The sequence below is a fragment of the Ostrinia nubilalis genome, chromosome 7 (assembly GCF_963855985.1).
Source record: "Ostrinia nubilalis chromosome 7, ilOstNubi1.1, whole genome shotgun sequence".
NCBI classification, from domain to species: Eukaryota; Metazoa; Arthropoda; class Insecta; order Lepidoptera; family Crambidae; genus Ostrinia; species Ostrinia nubilalis.
Genome location: NC_087094.1, coordinates 11757719 through 11779221, shown reverse-complemented (window position 1 = coordinate 11779221; position 21503 = coordinate 11757719). Strand labels below are relative to the sequence as shown.

At 37.7% G+C, this 21503-nt stretch overlaps 1 protein-coding gene and 1 long non-coding RNA gene across 2 annotated transcripts in view; both read right to left on the bottom strand.

Annotated features, from left to right (window-relative positions):
* LOC135073447 (proton channel OtopLc-like) overlaps positions 1-21503 on the bottom strand; it is a 41917-nt gene that overhangs the window by 4002 nt on the left and 16412 nt on the right. The window contains exons 4-8 of the mRNA XM_063967629.1: positions 15486-15603; positions 15292-15400; positions 6748-6927; positions 3732-3892; positions 3247-3409 (exon numbers count right to left, since the gene is read on the bottom strand). Of these exons, the coding sequence (XP_063823699.1) occupies positions 3247-3409; positions 3732-3892; positions 6748-6927; positions 15292-15400; positions 15486-15603 (731 nt within the window). The remainder of the gene's footprint in view (positions 1-3246; positions 3410-3731; positions 3893-6747; positions 6928-15291; positions 15401-15485; positions 15604-21503) is intronic.
* Positions 7450-14048, bottom strand: LOC135073334 (uncharacterized). Its single transcript, XR_010257612.1, has 2 exons — positions 13916-14048; positions 7450-7605 (listed from the first exon to the last, which is right to left on the bottom strand). It is a non-coding gene; the product is annotated as an uncharacterized LOC135073334 (long non-coding RNA).

Below are 21503 nucleotides of genomic sequence, written 5' to 3'. Positions count from 1 at the left end.
TTAAGTAGGTATAGTCAGCGTCAAATATACTCAACATCAAATAAACCGCACCTTCCGCGACGCGAACTTTAACGATTTTCTTCTGACACAATGATGGTGCCCAAACAATATTGGTGTTATTTGAAAGCCCAATAAATATCCTTAAAGAAAAACACATTTAATTTCTTTATAAATGATTAACATATACCATAAATGTGACTTGAAAAAATACCTCACTTTGAGCCCACCTATGGGATAAATTAGTCCAATTTTTATGGTTATAAAACCAAATAATGATCTCACGTGTCCTCTTTAACAGATGGATAGCGATTAATCCCAACTTAACAGTTTTATAGCCATAAAAGTTGGCTCTAGCGTAACTACCTATTTTTTGAAGAAGTGACTCTGGATCCTTCTAAAGACACATTTTTGGGGTAGAAACCTTTCCTTTAATGAAATGAAGGTTAGAACTAGGCTTTTAAATGGTGCCAATATTGGCGGGAAGTGGGGATGCATGCGTTTGAAAATGCTTGTCGCGGGAGGTGCGATTTATTTGATGTCGAGTGTAGTTCGTGACAACCAAAGTAGCCGAAAAGTTCGCTAAGTGTTTGTCACAATAGGAATAAGGGTGTGTTGTCAACTTTTTGGCCACTTTGGGTGTCACAAAGTATTTGATACCTTTTTAAGATTTACTAACCATTTTGCGTTAGTAGTGACCTAACATATTTTGCTGAAATTTTTAGTATGGTTTGTGTCGTATGAGTAGGTACTTTCATCAGGAATACAGGCCCAAAAACCCATCAGATAGTTATAGGAAGGGTAGTTAATGATAAATAATGAACATTAATACCTAATTTTATTACATAAGGGCTAGTCGCATTCATTACTAGCATAATATTGATTGCTTGTGACACGGAAACTTTTTGACATGCATTAGCCAGAGGGGCGTGACTGCCATAATGTAAACCACCCAATCATTGGCACTCTACCAATTTATTGGCATGCTCCAGTTTTTAAGAAAATTAAGGTTTTTTGTAGCCAAACCTAATATTTTTAGTAGAAATTGTACAGTAATATCATTTATTACTCAACTGGCTACACACGTTTTTTATTTTTTAAAACATCGCGGCGCATCAACCATTTGTTTGACAAACCGGGACTTGTGCGAAAAAAACAATCGAAATATTCGTTTTTTACTAAGGTAAGAGCTATCATAATCTTTTTAAAAAATGCAAATCTACCTTGTTGTTCTTATACATAATCATTTTTTCTCATTATTGAATATATTAACTGCCTTTTTATAACATTATTTTATAATTTAACCGCCAACTTTTAATTATTTGTGGTGTGCCAACATTTGGTATGCGTAAAATCTGTTTATCCATTTTATTGGCACACATGCCAATAAAAGGGTATTTAAAATAATTTGAGTTTATTAAAAATTATACCTTGTTTGTCTCAAAATTGAGTTTAAATTTCATTTAAAATATTTTCTAACGTTTTGGATACACCAATCCAAATGTTGGCCCACTGCCAATTATATAAAATCCATTTATTGGCACGGGTGTCAAACATTGGTTAAAAAGGTGCCAATAAAAAACATTATCTTTTTAGCCACTCTCAAAGCCATTCAAAGTCTTATTCCACTAATCCCCGTTGACAATCCCCGTCAACGGGATTAGTGAACTTTTTGTTCATTAATCCCCGTTAACGCCAATGGAGTTTATAACGTTAAAAATAAAATACTAATGTAAGAATCAGGTACCTTCTATTTATTATTGGATAAGAACTCACTTATTATTTTTATTATCAAATTAAATTAAATTTAAGACTGATTACAATACTTAAAAAAAATTAACACTTACCTGATTAACCAAAAGCACTATGGATATTGAATTGTTATTCCTCATTCATCATTTAAAAGAAGATGGAAACGATTACATACAAATTTGGCCCAAAATGGCCAAAATGTAACAAGATAAAAATGGTGTAAATTAATAGCTTTGTAATCAAGCTTAAATTTAATTTAATTTGATTATAAAAATAATCAATAAGTGAGTTGTTATCCAATAATAAATAGAAGGTACATGATTCTTACATTAGTATTTTATTTTTTAACGTAGTTTTCTGAATAAAGAAAAATAAAATAAAGTAATGGGGATTAATGAACTTTTTAGTTCATTAATCCCCATTATAAGCTCCATTGACGTTAGCGAGGATTAATGAATAAAAAGTTCACTACTCCCCGTTGACGGGGATTAGTGGAATAAGCCTGTGAAAGGCTTTGAAAGTGGTGCCACGGTCTACTATACAATTCAGATTGAAACATCCTGATCATCGCTCTAAGACCGGTCCGTTCACAGTTTTAACTGACGAGAAAGAACAGCTTTTTGTTGACGGGATAAAATAAAAATCAGTAGCAAAAAAGTATTTCCGACGAGAAAAGAAGATTTGATAAAAGTGTTTATGGAAAGTTTAAAACCATATTTTAAATATAAGCGTTTGAACTGATATGGTATGTTCCTATACAAATAAATGTTACTTTTCTTATAACAAAGGATTTTATTTTGTTTATTTCTATCATGAATCTCTTTAAAACCTCTACATAAGACCTAGCAGCTATTTTTCAGTCTTGCGAGAACAGTGCCAATAATAGGTAATTATCACTGCCAATAAAAGGTTTGGCTATGCCAACAACTGGTATTTTGAGGTATTTTTTTAAAAGGTACACTATATTGAGTAAATGATTTAATTTATTAATGATAAGTACTTTATAATATTCTGCAAAGATTAAAAGACCAATATAAATGTTTTTATCTTTGATAAAACATATTTTTACATATAAATTTTACCGGTTTTGTGAAGTAGCTGCTTAAAGTGCCAATAATTGGGTGGTTTACCCTATGTCACGCAGATGCCGATATTTGTTTAAAAATGTTAGTAACAAAGTTTATTTTGGGTATTCTGGCTGCCAAAATCTTATGCTTTGCCACTGGACACCGAAATCAGAAACTTGTTCACTTAAGTATACCACCTTACCTACTTTCGCATTACATAGTTTCCAATACCATACTAGCTGGGAAGGACTTTCCGTTTTTAATGTCCAATAAGATTTAAAAAGTTTTGTTAGATGGTGAATATGGCTTGAAGCCATCACTCCTCCAGACGACAGTACTTCGAGCTTAACATGGCACAGTGTTTAGTGTGCCTTACGCTATTGTTAAAGGTGCTATTTTGCAACTTAAATACAGCTACATAGTGTTTTACCTAATCGATGGGATAAGCCAATGGTCTTGTTCTCCGGGTCGTAGAACGTCAGGATCTCGTGCTTGGTCTCCTGGACGAGGACGTTGAGCCACACGCTGAGATTCGTCCCCACCATGTGCATCAGCCCGAACCTGGCCACTATCTTGTGCTTGTACACTTTCATCTGGAAAAATATATTTGGAACTTTATTAAAAGGAAGGAGATTCTACATTTATTTGAATGTCATGCACCAAAAATTAAGTGAATTAGTTCAATATTGATTGTTTCATTACCGTTGAAGTAAACAAGATTATCACTAAAGTTCAGCTAGATCTTAGTGTGTTGCTTCGTTACATAAGTTTTACCATCGATTACATGCTACTTTAAAAAGGGGACAATTTTAAAGAAGCCGTTTGCATCTTTTTTATGTAGTAGATAATCTTCAAATTATCATTGTACTACTTATCTAAATACACAATTAGTAAAATGAATACTTCGATACAGACCTCGTTGTTCAGAAAGATGAAGTACATCTGTATGAAGATGAAGGCCATCCTGGTGGCGGGCGTGAGTGCGAGGAGCACATTGTGGCAGTTAGTGTTCCTTTCCAGCTCCCAGTACTGCCCGAACTCCAGCCCGGAGTAGATCATGGAACCGATCCCGAACGCTGGAAAGCAAGGGAAAAAGTTTTGATTAGCAAAATATGAATAAGTCTGCAAAGCTACGGGGACACCTGAAGGCCTAAGATGCGCGCCGCGATAAGCGATTATCACGCCATTTTATCGATTTTACCCATACATTTTGACGTCGATAAAAGTTATCACGGCGCGCATCTTAGGCCTATTGGATACGAGCAGCGCAAGCTCGGTCGTAGTGGATAATCTTGAGGAAGGCCTTATCGACATGGACAGTGGCAGTGGACATCTTTTGTTTGAAATCTATATATATGTTACAGGAAATGTATGAATTCTTGGAATTGTATACTATTCCTAGGAAATGTATACAATTCCGAAGCTATTTAGGAAAGGTATAAAATATTGCTTCAGAGATTTTTTAATACGCATATCCTAGGACATGTATACTTTTCCTAGGAATTTTATAGAATTCCAATATTGTATTAGGAAATGTATAAAACTAAGCGGCACAAGCGCGGTCGTGTGATCGGGTGCCCCTCAGTATGCCTAAAATTTCATTTAGACAAACCACCTTGACCGATAGGTACTTTTAACTCACAACTATTATTATTGTTTAGCCTGAAAGTTGTATTCGCACTATTTAAATACTTTGGCTGAAAAAAATATTTGCCTATTGGCATACCTTTCTTTCGGCATCATGCATATTACGCTGAAGTATTGGAAAACCCTAATTTTAACATCTCTTTTATTAAACTATTATTGACATGAAGGTTTTAGTACTCCTGTAGCTGGATAACAAAGTCTCGGTTAGGTTAGGTTAGACTTGCGACCTTACACATACACAGCGGCCGCGGCGCGGTAGCGCCATTTAAGTTACGGAGAAAAAAAAAGAAATCTTATTTACATTTCCGATTGCTGTTTAGGAAATGTGTAAATTTCCTAGGAAATGTGTCTAATATAATTTACATCACACATTTCCGGGTGATTTTAGGACTTATACACAAATCCTAGGAATTGTATACAATGACGGATTTCATACATTTCCTGTAACATAATATAAAAGAAAGTCGTGTTAGTTACTCCACTTATAACTCAAGAACGGCTGAACCGATTTAGCTGAAAATTGTCAGGGAGGTAGTTTAGAGCCAGGAGAAGGACATAGGATACTTTTTATCCCGTTCGAAATTAAAAAAAAAGTCTGCTTATTTATTGCCATTAAGGCGGAACAAAGTTCGCCGGGTCAGCTAGTGAACGATAAATGTGCGCTGGACAATACGACTTGATAGTTCATAATATGGTTCTAAATTATATTTCCCAAACATCTCTCGGCGTTCCAGAGGCGACCCAATTTACATTCTGCCAGGAATCATAGACACAATGTACTGCGCACTACATCAGGCCTGGCTCACTCCGCGCGGTACATCCGATAATTACCTACAGCGAAGCGCCCCGCCGGCGGGTATTATATCAGTCGAGTGTCACGCGCGCGCTCGTCAGGACGCTGGCGTGCGTTGTAGTATGATTATAATTCTATGATCGAAGTATTATTTAAAAATGGACATAAAGAGAAAGAAATATTGTGCGGCGTTCGGGTGTTTAAATTCGAAAAGTAATCTACCGGATTTATCTTTTTTTTTCGCTTCCCAAAGATGCTGAAAGGTATGTTGGCCATGTAGGTAATCAATAATTCTTAGGATAGTATAGGAACCTAACCTACTATGACTACTGCTCAGAATGCGTTCGTTCGTTTCAGCCAAATGACGTCCACTGCAGCTGGACAAAGGCCTCTCCCAAGGTTTACCATAATGAATGCATACTTACCTACATACGTAGGTCATTACAAATAAGTAGATTAATTATTTTTTCACTAGACAGCAACCCTAATAGCGTAAGAAGAGTTCAGAGGCACGCGATAGAAAGAGACAAAACTTGTAGGTGAATAAAATTGTAGGTACGTAGTGCTGTGCGAGCTGAATTCCACTGTATCGCGTCGTAGCAAGACTCGCATTTATTTAAATCGTCTTGCGGAGTAATCCTTCTGTACCTGTACTATTACTTATTCTGTGACTACATCATCGTGCCATCAAAAAAAAACAGTAGATACCAAAATGTTATGTTGCGTAAATTGTGTATTTTCTTCGAAATATTAGGATAGTTTTGGCATAAGTTTTGTCACCCGTTTCTGGTGTGGTGTAAAAATAAGTCAGGTGTAACTTTGTGTCTCGTCCAGCAAAAGTTTCTTGTTGTTTTCTAGCGCGAGTTCCTTCTTTAGTGAACTTCGCCAACTTCGCAACTAAGTAGATACGTACATAGTAAGTACCGCGGATTAGTTAGAAGTTTTCCTCTGTAATTCGGCGCCCGGGTGCAAATCCCTTCAACTTACACTGGCTCGACAACAACGGATCAAAGGAGAACTTTCACAGTTTAATACTGTTCGCTTTTTTGGATAGACTGATGAGGCAAAGAACATTTGAGTTTTGAAAGTTCATTTTTTTTTTGACTGAACTGGAATCTATTTTTTTTTTTTAGATTTTAATATGCTTGGGTCTAGCTTGAATTAATGATGTGCACCTGATACACAATCCTTAATGAGACACGCATAGCTTAAAGTTGAAGTTTAATAGGCTGATGTATCTAGAATACTAATCTAAACCGTTACTAGGGTTTTGTCGTTTTGCAGTGAGCTTTAATGAGGCTGTGAAGCACTTAAGTCTGTTTCTATTTCTAATAAAGAATACTCACCAATAGCAGAAGCTACCGTAATCATGCGTGCGAGTCGCAATGAGCAGAGACTCGCACAGATGCCGCGCTGCGCTCTATACACGACCCTACTTTAATGGAGAGGTAAAGTGCCTCTAGTCGTCGTTTTCTAAAAAGTGTTACTCACCAACAGCACCCATCCTCAAATAGAAGCTTCCGTAGTGATGCGTGCGCGTCGCCAGCGCAAACCCCAGCGACAGTCGTTTCGCTGCGAGTTGTGGCTGCATTCGCGCAGCAGTGGCGGTGCTGCGCTCTGTGCGCGACGAACACGAGTCCGACTCCGATGGTGACGAGCTTGAGTCTGTTTCTGGAGAAATTATCAACGTTCAGATAATACATAGAAATGCTATAGATACAGCAGGTAACAAGAATGAATCAACTTCTTCTAAAACAACATTTGGTATGAGACCATATTTTTGGTTGTTCTGTTGCTGTGCTATCAAAATATACCTTAACGAAAAACAGTAATTTTGAATTGAAAGAGTCTAAAGTTTATACTAGTTCAAAGTGCACGTTGCTGATGGAAATAAACGATGTGTGAACCCAAAATTGGCGTCTGATCGAGTTTCGACTTAATTAACCAACACAACAGCTAATTTTGGTAGCTAGTTTCCAGCAGCATTGGATAATAATTGGCGCGTGTACATAAATGATTGCGTTTTACTGCAGCCACATTTAGTGTGGCGGAAAGCCAGACTAATTAAATTTTAAATATGTATTGGAGACATTTTCCACATATGTTTGTATGATGGGTCCTGAATATCGGAGTACAACGTATAGCAGTAGAATACCGCACAGATAAGGCATAAGAAGTGATGAACAGAATATAAATTCTTCTTCTTCTTTTATTATGGCAACGACTTGGTATTGAGAACCATGATTTCGCCAATGTCACGTAAACAGCTTTGACAGAGTGTAACAGGGTTTAAAAAAAAACAAAAGTATTTACATTTCTAATTAAAAGCAAAATTATTTGTGTGAGTACCTAAAACAAAAAAGACAACACAAATTGAGACAACACAAATAAATACATAATATAGAAATTAAAATGTAAGGGAAAAAAAGGGTAGGTAGGATGAAGGATTGGGAGAGGAAAAATAATTTTGATTACCTACAAACGAATTTTGCGGGATTGGATAAATTTTGATAAAAGTTTTAAAAGCGGGGGGTCCATAGAGTTTAGTATACATTTAATATTAATAGGGCGAGGAACGCTTTCAGGAAGGAAATCGAATAAAGAGGAACCTACGTTTGGGCAGTTAAAGAAAATGTGATTAGTTGTGCCTTCGTCTAAGCCACATTCGCATAAGGAACTATCCTTTATGTGCATCTTCGCAAGGTGAACCGGGGTACACGCATGACCAATTCGCAACCGACATATAATTGAAACAGAGCTTTTTGGTAAATATTTGTGTTTGAAAAACCAGGGTCTAGGGGGAATATCTTTCTGAATATCGGCATAATATTTACCGACCATCCTTTTTGAATTGTCCCAGTGAGTTCTCCACGATTTATAAAGATGGGTTAGAGAGAGGGATGCAGCATCGTGAGAGAAAAGTGAGTAATGCTCTAGAGAGCCAGAGGATATGGCTTGTTTTGCGCATGAGTCAACAGATTCGTTTCCTGGGATTCCTCTGTGACTAGGAATCCAAGCCAAAATAATATTTATACCCTTCGAATGACAATCAAAAAGAGCTTCTCTTATTTTTAGGATGGTGGGAAATTTAACTTTAGACTTGAAGGGGTTAGCCAGAATCGATTGGAGGCAACTTAGGGAGTCCGAGAAAATTATAACATTATTTAATGAATGAGATTTAGCATATAGGATAGCCTCTAAAATTGCAACTGCTTCACCGGTAAAAACCGATGTCACTGGAGGGCATTTATAACTAAGGGCGATTTTGTACACAGGTATCCATACTGCTGCGCCGACACAGCCGTCATCAGCGAGCTTGGACGCATCTGTGTACATCGGGAGCCAGCCTTGCCAGTGTTCGGATAAGATAATTCTGAATTCTTGGGGCGCTGTGGGGGAATCTTTAGAAATACCGAAATTTAGGATAACAGGCGGTGGAAATAGTAATGATTCAAAGCTGTTAGAGAAGAGAGGGAAAACAGGAGTTTTTGTAATAGGGCATGGAAGGCGACTAAATTTTTGGAAGCTTAGCAAAATGCAGGGTGTTTTTTGAAGAGAAGAAGATGCAATGTTGGAAGACGAGAGAAGCTCAAGTTTTTTTAGAAGTGGATGAGAGGCATTCTGAGCAACCTTAACAAAGAAGCGGTTGCTGAGGTACTGCCTACGTAAATAGAGGGGAGGATCAACGCACTCTACTTGTAACGCGTTTATAGGCGAAGATTTCATTGCTCCCAAAATTATACGTAAGCATTTTGACTGTGTTTTGGATAATTTATCAAGGGCTGCTTTGTTACATGGGTCCAGAAGAAAAGACGCGTAATCGAAATGGCTGCGCACAATGGCGTTATAAAGCAGCTTTTGGGAGTAAGGGTGAGCCCCCCACCAAGTGCCAGAAAGGGCGCGCATTACATTAATACCATTTTCCGCCTTTTTAAGGATGGAGTTAAAATGAGAGACGCCTGACAACCTAGAGTCTAGTGTCAGACCCAAAAATTTGACCTGGTTAGAGCAGGGAATAAGATCACCGTCTATAAATACATCTATGTTCGGAATGTGTCGTTTTCGAGTAAAAGTAACGCAACAGCATTTCGGAACAGAGATGGAGAGGCCGTGAGAGAGCATCCAGTCACCGAGATAGCTTAGAGCGGAATTAAGGCGAGTGGTGGCCTCGTCTATCGATTTAGATGAGATGTAAAGAGCAATATCATCGGCGTACTGTAGGATGTTGCAGAAGGAATCGACAGCTTGGTCAAGGTCGTAGGTATACAGTGTGAGTCACGTTAAAGTGTACATATGAAAATAGATGAAACTAGACCTATTTTTATCGACAAAAAAGAGGTCAAAATTTTTTTGAGATTTTTTTTAATTTTGTATAGAATTTTTTTTCTTCAAATTACTTATTGTAAAGAAAACGTAATAACTTTTAAACTAAGCGGTATATCCTGATAAAATAAAAACAGTAATAATGCTAAATAACAGGCGATACTAAAAAAATACATAAAATACACAAAAAAGGTCAACAAATAATAAAAAATGATACTTTTTGAAAAAAATCTGCTTTTAAATTCGTGTTTTTTTTGTTATTTGATAAATTTCTCCAAAAAATGCCCCTATAACCGGTGGTTTTTTTTACTTTGTATTATTCTCTATCGTATTACCTTCGTAAAACCAAAAATCGCCTGTCTCTATCCCTATCACAACGTTTGCAATGATCGTTCGAACTAAGCCTCTCCGGGCGCGCCATTCAACGCTTCGTTAACAACGAAACTGAAAATGGCTCTAGATTTGTAATTTTGATAAAGACAAGTTAGATTTCAAATAAAAACAAAAGATTTCGAAGTAAAATAAGTATTTTAGTTAAAATTAAAATTGTCTCTACCTGTAGCGGAGAATAATGTTGTGGCAGGCCTTTGTTCAAACGATCATAGCAAATGTTGTGATAGGGATAGAGACATGCGATTTTTGGTTTTACAAAGGTAATACGATAGAGAATAATACAAAGTAATAAAAACCACCTATTATAGGGGCATTTTTTGGAGAAATTTATCAAATAACCAAAAAAACACGAATTTAAAAGCAGATTTTTTTCAAAAAGTATCATTTTTTATTATTTGTTGGCCTTTTTTGTGTATTTTATGTATTTTTTTAGTATCGCCTATTATTTAGCAATATTACTGTTTTTATTTTATCAGGATATACCGCTTAGTTTAAAAGTTATTACGTTTTCTTTACAATAAGTAATTGGAAGAAAAAAAATTCTATAAAAAATTAAAAAAAAATCTCAAAAAATTTTTGACCTCTTTTTTGTCGATAAAAATAGGTCTAGTTTCATCTATTTTCATATGTACACTTTAACGTGACTCACACTGTATATGCTGTAAAGGAGTGGACTGAGAACGGATCCTTGAGGTAGGCCTTTCCAGAGTAGACGGGGAGGGGATGTGATGTTTTGACATTTAATTGAGACAGTTCTTGCCATTAACGAGTTACTGATGAAACGAACCAACTTCTCCGAGCCACTCAGATGTAGCAGTTTTTGCCTGAGTACTGGAAGTAAGACGTTATCGTAAGCGGAAGATATGTCCAAAAAACACCCACTAAATACTCCTTATTCTTGAAAGCCAGTCTGATGTCAGTGGTTAAAATGCTAAGACTGTCCAGAGTGCTCAGACCTTTACGAAAACCGTATTGGGATTTTGCTAGGATACCGTGAGATTCCATGAACCATTCCAGTCGGTTTCTAATCATATGCTCCATAACTTTTAGTAAGGCAGAGGATAAGGCTATAGGGCGATATGAGCTATGTTCTAAAGGATCCTTCCCTGGCTTCAGTATAGGAATTACAATTTGTTCCTTCCAAGAGTCAGGGACGGTTCCTTGGTCAAAAAAGTTGTTGATTAATTGAAGGAAGAAAGATTTCGCTCTAGGAGGAGAATTAACTAAAAAGGAATATGGCAATCCGTCGGCTCCGGGAGATGAATCAGTTAGCCCAGTTAGGACACAAAGGAGTTCGTTAGCAGAGAAGGGGGAATCTAAATTACCAGTTGGGGGAATTGGCATAAAGGAACTGGACGGGAGGCAGTCCATAGAGGGGACAAAAGGAGGGGCTAATTTATCAGCAAATTCATCCAACCAAATTGAGGGGTCGTTTGAGGGAGTATTGGATGCTGCAAGGGATTGGCGGTACCTTCTTATCTGCTTCCATACCACAGAAGAGGGTGTCCTGGGAGACATAGTCTCGCAAAAACGGATCCATCCTAATTTTTTCTTTTGTGATAACAATTTTCTTGTCTGGGCTGCTGTCAGCTGATAGAGCAGAAAGTTATCCATTGTCATAGACCTGTTATAACGTTTTTCCGCCTCCTTGCGTTTCCTAATAATAGCTGAACATTCCGCATCCCACCATGGGGGGGAGGTCTTATGTGTAAGTTTCTTTTGGGGGAAATGTTCATCTGCAGACGTCCGGAGGATGTTTGTAAAGTGTTCATACACTGGGATCGAATTTAAAGGGGAAATTGTAGGGAGAGAGTCTAATTTATTATTTACTGATATGGAAAAGGCTGACCAATCGGCGTTATTTAATTTATATCTTAGTAGAGGAGGGGGTTGGACGGTTGGGGATGATTTATTAGGAATAGTTATCAAAATGGGGTAATGGTCACTGCCAAAAGTACTTTTTAGAACATTCCATGAAAGAAGTGACGTAAGGTTAGGAGAGCAAAAAGACACATCCACGGCGGTAGCTGGGTTTTGAGAAGGGTGGCATCTTCTAGTAGGGCTGCCGTTGTTTAGGATGCATAGATTTAGATCGTCTAAGAGGTCTAAGAGTAAAGATCCTGGAGAATCAGTGTGGTAGGAGCCCCATGCAGTATTATGGGCATTAAGATCGCCTAGGATAAGGACGGGAGGAGGAAGAGCCAAAATGGCTGAACGCAGTTCATTAAGGGAGGATGAGTTAGGACGGGGAATATATACGGATAGGATGGAAAGGTCGAAAATTCGCACAGCCACGACATTAATGTCCTGGCTATGCGAGGGGAGAGGGAGTTGGGAATAGGAGAGGGAGCGCTTTACAAGAAAGGCGCTTCCTGCGTATCCATCGTTTCTATCGTCCCGGAGACACGAAAAGCCAGATACACGGAAGTGTGATTCCGGCACTAACCAGGTCTCCGAGATGGCTAGGAACGACGGAGAGTATTTATTAATTAAGTAGGAAAGTTCATGTTTTTTTCTTCTAATGCTCTGACAGTTCCACTGAACCGCCTGGATTGCCATTGTAATTAGATATTTGAGAGATTTGGGAAAGTTTTTGAGCAACGTTGGACGGTATACTGTCTTTGTGTTGAGTAACAACACGGAGGATGAGGGTTAAGACAAGATCTAGAAGGTTCATGTCATCTGACGAGGACGATGGAGGATTGTCGGTAAGGGCGCAACCATTTGGAAGACTAGAAGCACAATTGCCAATAATGGCCTGGTGTGCCTGCCTGTCGTAGCCTTTTCCTAACGGCGCGTGTGAGCGGGGGGTGCGAGGTATGGATTTCTTATAGGAGAGAGGTAGGTGGGATGTTTGTGAATGGAGTGGTTGGGATGGAGAGGGTAGAGGTTGTGAGGATGGGGACCTTGTGATGTCAGCATAAGACCTACGAGTTGCTGGGTACATGGCCGAAGCCTCAGCGTAGGAGATGTTGTCTTGTGACATAGCTATTTTTATTGCTTTCTGTCTGGAGTGCTCTGGACAGGATTTGTTAAGAGCGAAGTGGGGTCCTGTGCAGTGAATGCATGTGGCCTTTTCTTCAGTAACATCACAGTTATCCGCTGAGTGGGGTTGCGTGCAACGAAAACATCTTGCCTTCGACCTGCACTGAGCTTTGACATGGCCAAAGCGGCAGCAGTTTAGGCACTGAATAGAAGGAAGCTGATAAGTCTCAACAGGGATTGAGTTATGGAAGAGAAAAACTCGTTTTGGCAAGACCTGTCCTTTAAACGTCACAACCACCGATTGAGTGGGGACCCAGGACGCCTGTCCGTCTGTGGTCACTTTCCTGTTTAGACGACGAGCTTTAAGCAGGATGCCACAACCATCAGGGATTGTCAATGACTCCGCGAGTTCTTCCATTGGAAGATCTGAGGGGATTTGTTTAATGAGACCCATACGGGTCACGTTGTACGTCGGGATTGTTGCTGAGTATTTGCAAAGGGATAGAATCTCACTACTCAAAAATTTGTTGGCAGAACTGGCAGAGGTGAACTCAACAGAGATTCTGTTTCTCCCTATTTTCTTGATACCATCATTAATCACGTCCTTAATTTTGTTATTGACCAAGAATTTTCCGAACCTAATTGGCTGGATGAAAGTTGGAGCATTAGGCTCGGATTCAATGCGCGATACGTGGACAATAAAAGGGCCTTTGTCAAGGTCACTGTAGACTTTTGGTGCGATAACAAGAGATGGGTGCGTGTACACCGGTTGGCTGCTTGGAGATGACATTGCAGCAGAAGGGTTGTTGGATCTCTTTGCGGGTTCAGAAGGAACCTCCGAATCCAGGCGGCGTTTTGTTGCGGCTTGGGAAAACAGCGGTTGAGAGATGTCCATTGTACAGGAGGCCGGGTCCGGAGGATCCGGGGGATCGGGAGGAGTTAATTCCATTCTACTTACGGTTTTACCAGATAAATCCGTCACCTGTTATTATTAATTAAAATAACTAAGCTTAAAATTGATTGTTTTTGAGATAAACTACGTTAGAATTTGATTTTTCCACTTAGACACCTGAAACACGTGTTGCCACTGACACATGCGGCGAGCGAAAAACCAGAATATAAATTATAACAACTATCATATTTTCGTGAAGACCTCTTCATGTGCGTATCAGCATGCATATTTTTGCATATTTATTTTCTGTGAAAGCCCCGGCTCATGAAGTTATGAAAAACTGCTAGTTAGCTTCCCGCCCACAGGGAATTTTCGCGTCATTTGAATAACAAATGTAAAACACGATTCGAGTGAAAAAAATCACCCCACTATTCCTACTTTTCCAGCGGCTCTCGAGCGAGAAGGGTGTTTTGCAAAAACAAGGGTAAAATATACGATAAAACTGGGTAAAGTGGGTATTATGTCACACGTCAAAGCATTGTTTTCCTTCCAAAAGCTTGCCTTAAATCGGATTGTGTTTGTTTCGTCGTATCATTGTGTTTTTTGTTCCCTTTAGAATATTATTCTCATTATATTTTGTATTTAATAAATGTATTGAATTAATATTTATAGCTTCAACAACAAATTATACAGGTCTAAATACTTAAAATGGTAACAGTATTATCTTCTAAGTAGAAAGTACTTATTATTATTCTGTGGTAGAACGCTGAAATAGACACCAAAAATAGATAGGCACATCTAACTCCCAGAAAAAGAAATAATATTCTTTTTCCGTTCCTTTTTCAAGAGGCGCTCTCTAGTTTTAGTTCGTAACCCGATAAAACACAAATTAAAAGTTGATCAGGTAACAGGGATAGCAAATAAAGCAATTCTGCCCCGCGTCGCCTCGAAACTTTGAACGCTTTCTTATTAAGTTTCTTAGCAACTTAAGACTGGAAGTTACTGGAACCAAAAAGAGTCCTTTGAACGGCAAAATTGCTGGCGGCAGTTTTCAGCTCTTTTATACCTTTGCCATGTAAGTGCGAATAGTGACGCAATTTTAAAAACGACTCAGTGAATGCAAATGAGTATGTTATTCAGTTTTTGGTTTACTTTCTTGTGAGTTCATTCACTTACTTTATCCCAAAGCGGTTAAAATCCTTGTCGGGCTTATGTAAAATGTTTTAAAGACCAAGCTTACTTTCAGCTAACGCAAATTGAAAAACAAAATCGACATTTCCCATTTTAATTGAGAACTTGTAAAATTGTCAAAAGGCCTCTAAATAAGTCTGGCTTAAAAGGCGTAAAGTAAACATGGGTTGCATCAAAAACCATCTAAGTACCATAATTATTTAGATTCTTAAGTGCGTAGCGTAGTCTAGATTATACGTTTTAATACTTACTGGCAACTACAGCTGTATCGGCTGCAGATTTCGATCGATCCCTCGCTAGTGCTGCATACATATACAGCAGAAACACCATGCTGCCAATATACAGGTATAGGTAGAAACCCTGCCAACAATAATAAACTCATTATTACAACTACCAGGATCCCATAAAATAATATTGATTGTACTTTGTTGAAACTATTACAAACCTCATAGAAGGACGGTGGAATGTATGTGGATATCACTTCAGCCATGGGAAACGCCACCCCCATCACTACCAACAGTTTTCCGTAGAGAGCTGATAAAGTCGTCGCAAGCGCATCGCCCCTGTTAACAAATAGATAATTAAATTAGCATGACTGATAAAAAAAGATTTTCAAAAATAATGTCATATTACTTAGATGTAAGTAATATTAGTTTGAGAACACAATAATAACAAAATGTCCCAGCTCTCGTTTTCTCTTTGTATAACTCATTTAGACCTAACCGGTAAAAGCTAAGCAAATCCCAGGGTAAAGAAAACCTACAGCGCTACTAATCAGTAAGAACATTTAGGGAAGGAGTTCCAAATTAACACTTGAATTCCCTTCAGAGAAAATCGAGATGGCAGTTGACAATAGGTTTTAATCAAACTTTTTCAGGATTAATAAAACTTTGGTAGAAAACGGAGTTAGTAGGATACACTTCACGATAAATTGTCCTTGAACTTGCTATTATTAAGCCTAGGCGCAGACCACCGACTTTTAGTTGGCCTTAGTTGGGTCGGACTGTTAATCAGTATAGAGATGTATGGAAGTGCGCACATTTCACCAATTTGGTATCGGCCGATTCTTCATACAAATTAGAATTGGGCCCAACCATCAGCCAACTAAAAATCGGTGATCTGCGCCTAAGCTCAAATGTAACTCTACCTTTTTACGAAGATGAAACGTTCACAATCCTATTTCAGAAGCATTACAGTAGAGTTCAATAAAAAGTTAAGCTTATACGCTTACACAAGTTTCCAAGAAACCCTAAGCATATAAAGTAACCATATCGACACTGATTCACTCACCACGTAAAAACGTAATCCATATTTACTAAAATATATCTTGAAAAGGAAAATATACTCAACATCAAATAAACCGCACCTTCCGCGACGCGAACTTTAACGATTTTCTTCTGACACAATCATGGTGCCCCAACAATATTGGTGTTATTTGAAAGCCCAATAAATATCCTTAAAGAAAAACACATTATTTTAATTATTAATAAATGATTAACATATACCATAAATGTGACTTGAAAAAATACCTCACTTTGGGCCCACCTATGGGATCAATTAGACCATTTTTTATGGTTATAAAACCAAATAATGATCTCACGTGTCCTCTTTAACAGATGGATAGCGATTAATCCCAACTTAACAGTTTTATAGCCATAAAATTTGGCTCTAGCGTAACTACCTATTTTTTGAAGAAGTGACTCTGGATCCTTCTAAAGACACATTTTCGGGGTAAAAACCTTTCCTTTAATGAAATGAAGGTTAGAAATAGGCTTTCAAATGGTACCAATATTGGTAGGAAGTGGGGAAGCATACGTTTGAAAATGCTTGTCGCGGGAGGTGCGATTTATTTGATGTCGAGTGTATAAGCGTCCATTACTGGGATCCTCTGAAACATGGATTAAGTGGAAAGCAAAAAGAGGTCTCTTAAGAAGGCTTTGCTAAGTTCGCAGCGCACCTAAGCTGCGCTTTCGAGCTAAGCTTCTAAATGCTTTAAGCGTCTCCTAGTGTAAGCTAAAACATGAAGTGAATTAAAACTAGATAGAGCTGGTACACTTCGGTTCAGCGGATAGTTTAATTAAAACTATCACAAATTAATTACTTAATTTTAAACTGTAAGGCTCAGCTTGTGCTGATTTGTTTGGTAAATAGAAAATCAATGTGACACTAGGTAGGTACAACGATGACGTCATGGAAACTGGAAATTGCAGTCCAATTAAGATAACAAATAAAGGGGCTAGACTGTAAACTAGCGGCCGCCCGCGACTTCGTACGTGTGGATCCCGTTTTACCCCCTTAGAGGTGGAGTTTCGTATAATCCTTTCTTAGTGGATGCCTACGTCATAACATCTACCTGCATAGCAAATATCAGCCCGGTCCGTCCAGTGGTTTGGGCTGTGCGTTGATAGATCACTATGTCAGTCAGTCAGTCATTCAGTCAGTCACCTTTGAGTTATATACAGGGTGTTTGGCGCATCGTGTGCCAAAATGATTTGGCGGATAGAATGGTTCATTTCCTATATTTTCAGCCCCCTTAACACGTTCCATGCCAGGCGGCTACTTTTAAATTAATGTTTTTTGTAATTTCACCAAAATACCCAAATCGCATCATTTAATTTCGATTTAAAAAAAAACTACTAGGCGCAGCTCTAAAGTAAATATTTTGTTTTGACGTGCATTAATGTAGGGTTGCATCAAATCTAAATTTACTGGCAAATATTATCTACTTTTTTTTTAATTCAGCTTTGAAGTTTTCCGAAAAGTTAAAAATGGACTGAACATTTAAGTTTATATAGGTATAATTTTTTTTTTAAAAGAGATAGCGATCTTCGGATTTTATCAGAACTTCTCTAGTCTATCCTCATTCAAACGGTATACTAATCTTGTTTAAATAATAACAACAACTTCACAAATTCCTTAAATTAGTGCATTGACTCTACTCGGACTGATTTGCGAAATTTGTGTTTATAGCCCCTTTTTGTGTGAATAGCACGTTGAACACCTAACCATTGAAGAGGCCTGGCGAGTTCTCTGAGAGATTCTCTAGTTTTGTCCCTTTCTGTCCCTCTCACTCACGCCAGTAACTCTGGATGTATAAGAGAGACGAATATACCCGAAGATATAGACATCGACTTGCAGAGTAGCTTTTCTGACCCGGAGCTACAATTTGCGGGATTAAAGCTTATGAATCCAATGAGATTAGGCGTAATCAACACAAAGATGTAGAGAAGTGGTTACAACAGAAATAGTTGTAATCCTGTGTGACTGTTAGTTAATACTAACTGTATCAACATGGTTTAACATTCAATTTAACGAGCTTTGGCGTTAATAGTTTATCAGTATAAAAACACACTACTGAAAAAGTGCATAAACAGAATTAAATGTAACAGTTGGTTAGCGAAAGCTTGTATGAGAAAAAATTAATTATCTAAAAAAACCTTTATTGTATATTCAAACAAAAAAATGGGTCACAACAAAACCCCTCATGTTACCACCTCATTAGGCATTATAAATTACAGCCGTACCTACTCTGCACCATATTGGACATTCTACCCAGTTGATTTCAGGGCACGCGACCCGAAAGAATAAGCTGCCGATATTTCCCCAAGGAAAGAACTCGACATCCCGCCGCGTAACAAATGGGGGACCTGGCGTTCCAACACATTGTCTTTTACTAAACCCATTGTTTTACTGCGAAAGATGACAGTGAGGGTAGACTTATTACAAAGAGCTGTGGAATTATAGCAATTATGATATGACTCTGAGTGCTTTATTTATCTTACGAAGCATATTTGCGAGTATTTGCCTTACTTGCAGTATCTTCAACATTTTCATTAAATTCCATATTCTTAAAATAGGAAAGAAGTGAACTGAAAGAACTCACTGTCTCAAATATTATAAATGCTGAGTTCAGCCCCAAAGGGTTCATGGAATCGATAATGGAAAAGGGAAAAATTGGCACATGTGATTAATTTTTTGTGAAGGCTTATGAAATGTTAAGAAAATTCTATCAAAATGGATCAGATTTTCCTTTCAAGTCTGAAAATCAAAAGCTACCCAACAAGAAAACAAAACGGCGAACAAAATTGTGTAGGTTTTTATTTATTTCAGTAAATAATTGATGAATCTTTCACTCATTGAAATAATAATGGTAGAGACAGAGACGTTATTAAATGCACTTAGCATGAAATAGTACGAGTATGTAGCTTATGTAATTTAGCACAAGATGTTGTGATGATGACTATATGGTTGAGTAATACTTAATTAGAAAAATAAAGAGACTGCTTGGTACCAGGACCCTCTTTGTTAATAAGCACACATAGCCAACCATCTCACTGAAATATTAACTAGCTACGTAGCGCGACGTTGGGCCATCATTCATAACCCTTATAGAGCATTCTCTAACCTCTACGCAACAATATTTCATTTCTCCAGCCACTGCTCAAGATGTGTAAATACTCAATAGACGATAAGTGTCTGTTAAGAATCATGTTTAAAAATTAATTTTTTACTAACATTAACAAAATGTAAGTTTCTAATGGAATAAACAATCAAATGGCCCAATCCTTACTTCTCTGCATGCTTTCTTGTTTTATTTGCGTACCTACAAATGATATCCTAAATGTCTTCAAATACAACCTGTTTATTAAGTATTCTGTTCTTCTGTTTGAGTTATTCTTAATTTGCGGTTCCGTTAATTAACAAAATGCAGAGTCTAAATAAGAGCCACAGCACACGATGCGTTGCGGCGCCGCACCGCAAGGATTTCGCTGTATCGCGCGACGCTGCGCCGCACCGCTTATATTGTGCCCGCCACAGATATTTCTTTAAGACGACTTGACACCACTTCAGCGTCGCACCGCAACGCCGCAGCCGCAACGCATCGTGTGCTTTGGCTTTAACGTCGCCAGCCGCACAACGCGTCAATATTTGATACTCCCTGTCTCTGTATTTATTCATTTCCCTCGGCTTTGAATAATCATACTTGAATAAATTCATTGCGATTTAAGCCTTTAGTTTTAGGTTTAAGGCATAGTGGTTAACATAAATAAATAAAATATTTCAACTACACCAACCCAGTCTTATTAAAAACAAAAGTTATAGTAATGACTTTGGATAGGCATAATATAAATGCTGATACAATATTACTAAAAAAATCAAAAACCCTGTCTATAATATTATGATGAATGAAATACTCAAATCTCACTCCCTCGTGATACGATGGACAGACGATTCATGACTAACTTCAACAGTGGAACAGTCACAAAAAGGAAACAGATAATGCTGCAACTTGTGTATAGACAAGATCTAGATCTATGATCAAAAGTTAAGTACTTATAGAAAAACTGTTTTACAAAATAATATGTATTGAGTTCACTATGCATAACTTCCTGTATACTCGTAAAGACAATCGCGGCGCCCGCCCCACAGTGTAATTACAACGCGATCCATCTTGCTAAAGCACGGCTTTCGCTTCCAAAACACCATTTTTCAGCACATTTATTCTTCATGAATAATTACCGTTTTTGTCGAGACTCTTCCAGGATTCTGTCGTTATACTATAGGAAATTAGATGACCTAGTTGCTGTTAGTTAATTTGAATAAAATAATAACGTGTCCGCTTACAGATCACTTCGCGCTTTTGACGCCATAAAAATTAATATCTTGGAATTTTTTTACCGAATTATCATAGTACTTATTCAGTTTTTACTTCTAAAAAAAGCTGAATAAACTCTGCCACACGTTATTACCCATTAAGGAAAAGGATACCAGAAAATACCCCTCCAATATGGATCGGTCAATAACATTTTATTTTCAAATCTTATTTCCCCAAGACCCCAATATCGCAAGAGAAATAAATTATTAAATATTATATTCTGTGGCGGAAATTTCTTTTAAAATGCTCGATAATAAATGTTCAGACTTTCATTTAGATGAGTAATAAATTGGATTCTCTTTGAGTAAACAGCAACGCGGAAAACGCCGTAGGATGCATTATAAAAGCTATTTACTGCTATTTTCCTCGCGATTACAAGAAAGGAAATGAGTTTTTAAGGATGATTGACGTAAAAATCTCATAAAATTTTCAAGAAATAAAGTTTTCCTGCTCCCTCGGGCTTTACAGTCACAAATGAAATGCCTTTTATAATAATTACTCGAGGTGTAACTGATAAATTAAATAATACCCCTGAATTTAACGCTACTTAAGACCGACACAAAAGGGTATACAGCAGGAATTAAATGATTCTTCTTAACCCGATAGCTTTAATCAACGTCAAAACAAAGGCTGACTTCATCTAACTCAAACGTAATCTATTGCTGACAAATCGCCACCTTAAATGCCAAAGATGCTGCTTTGCAACGACATGTACCGAAAAGCACTAAATAAAACGCGACCAATTTACAATGACCCTTTAGAATATCACCAAGTCACTATATTAAGCAGGATACAGTAAGGCAAAAT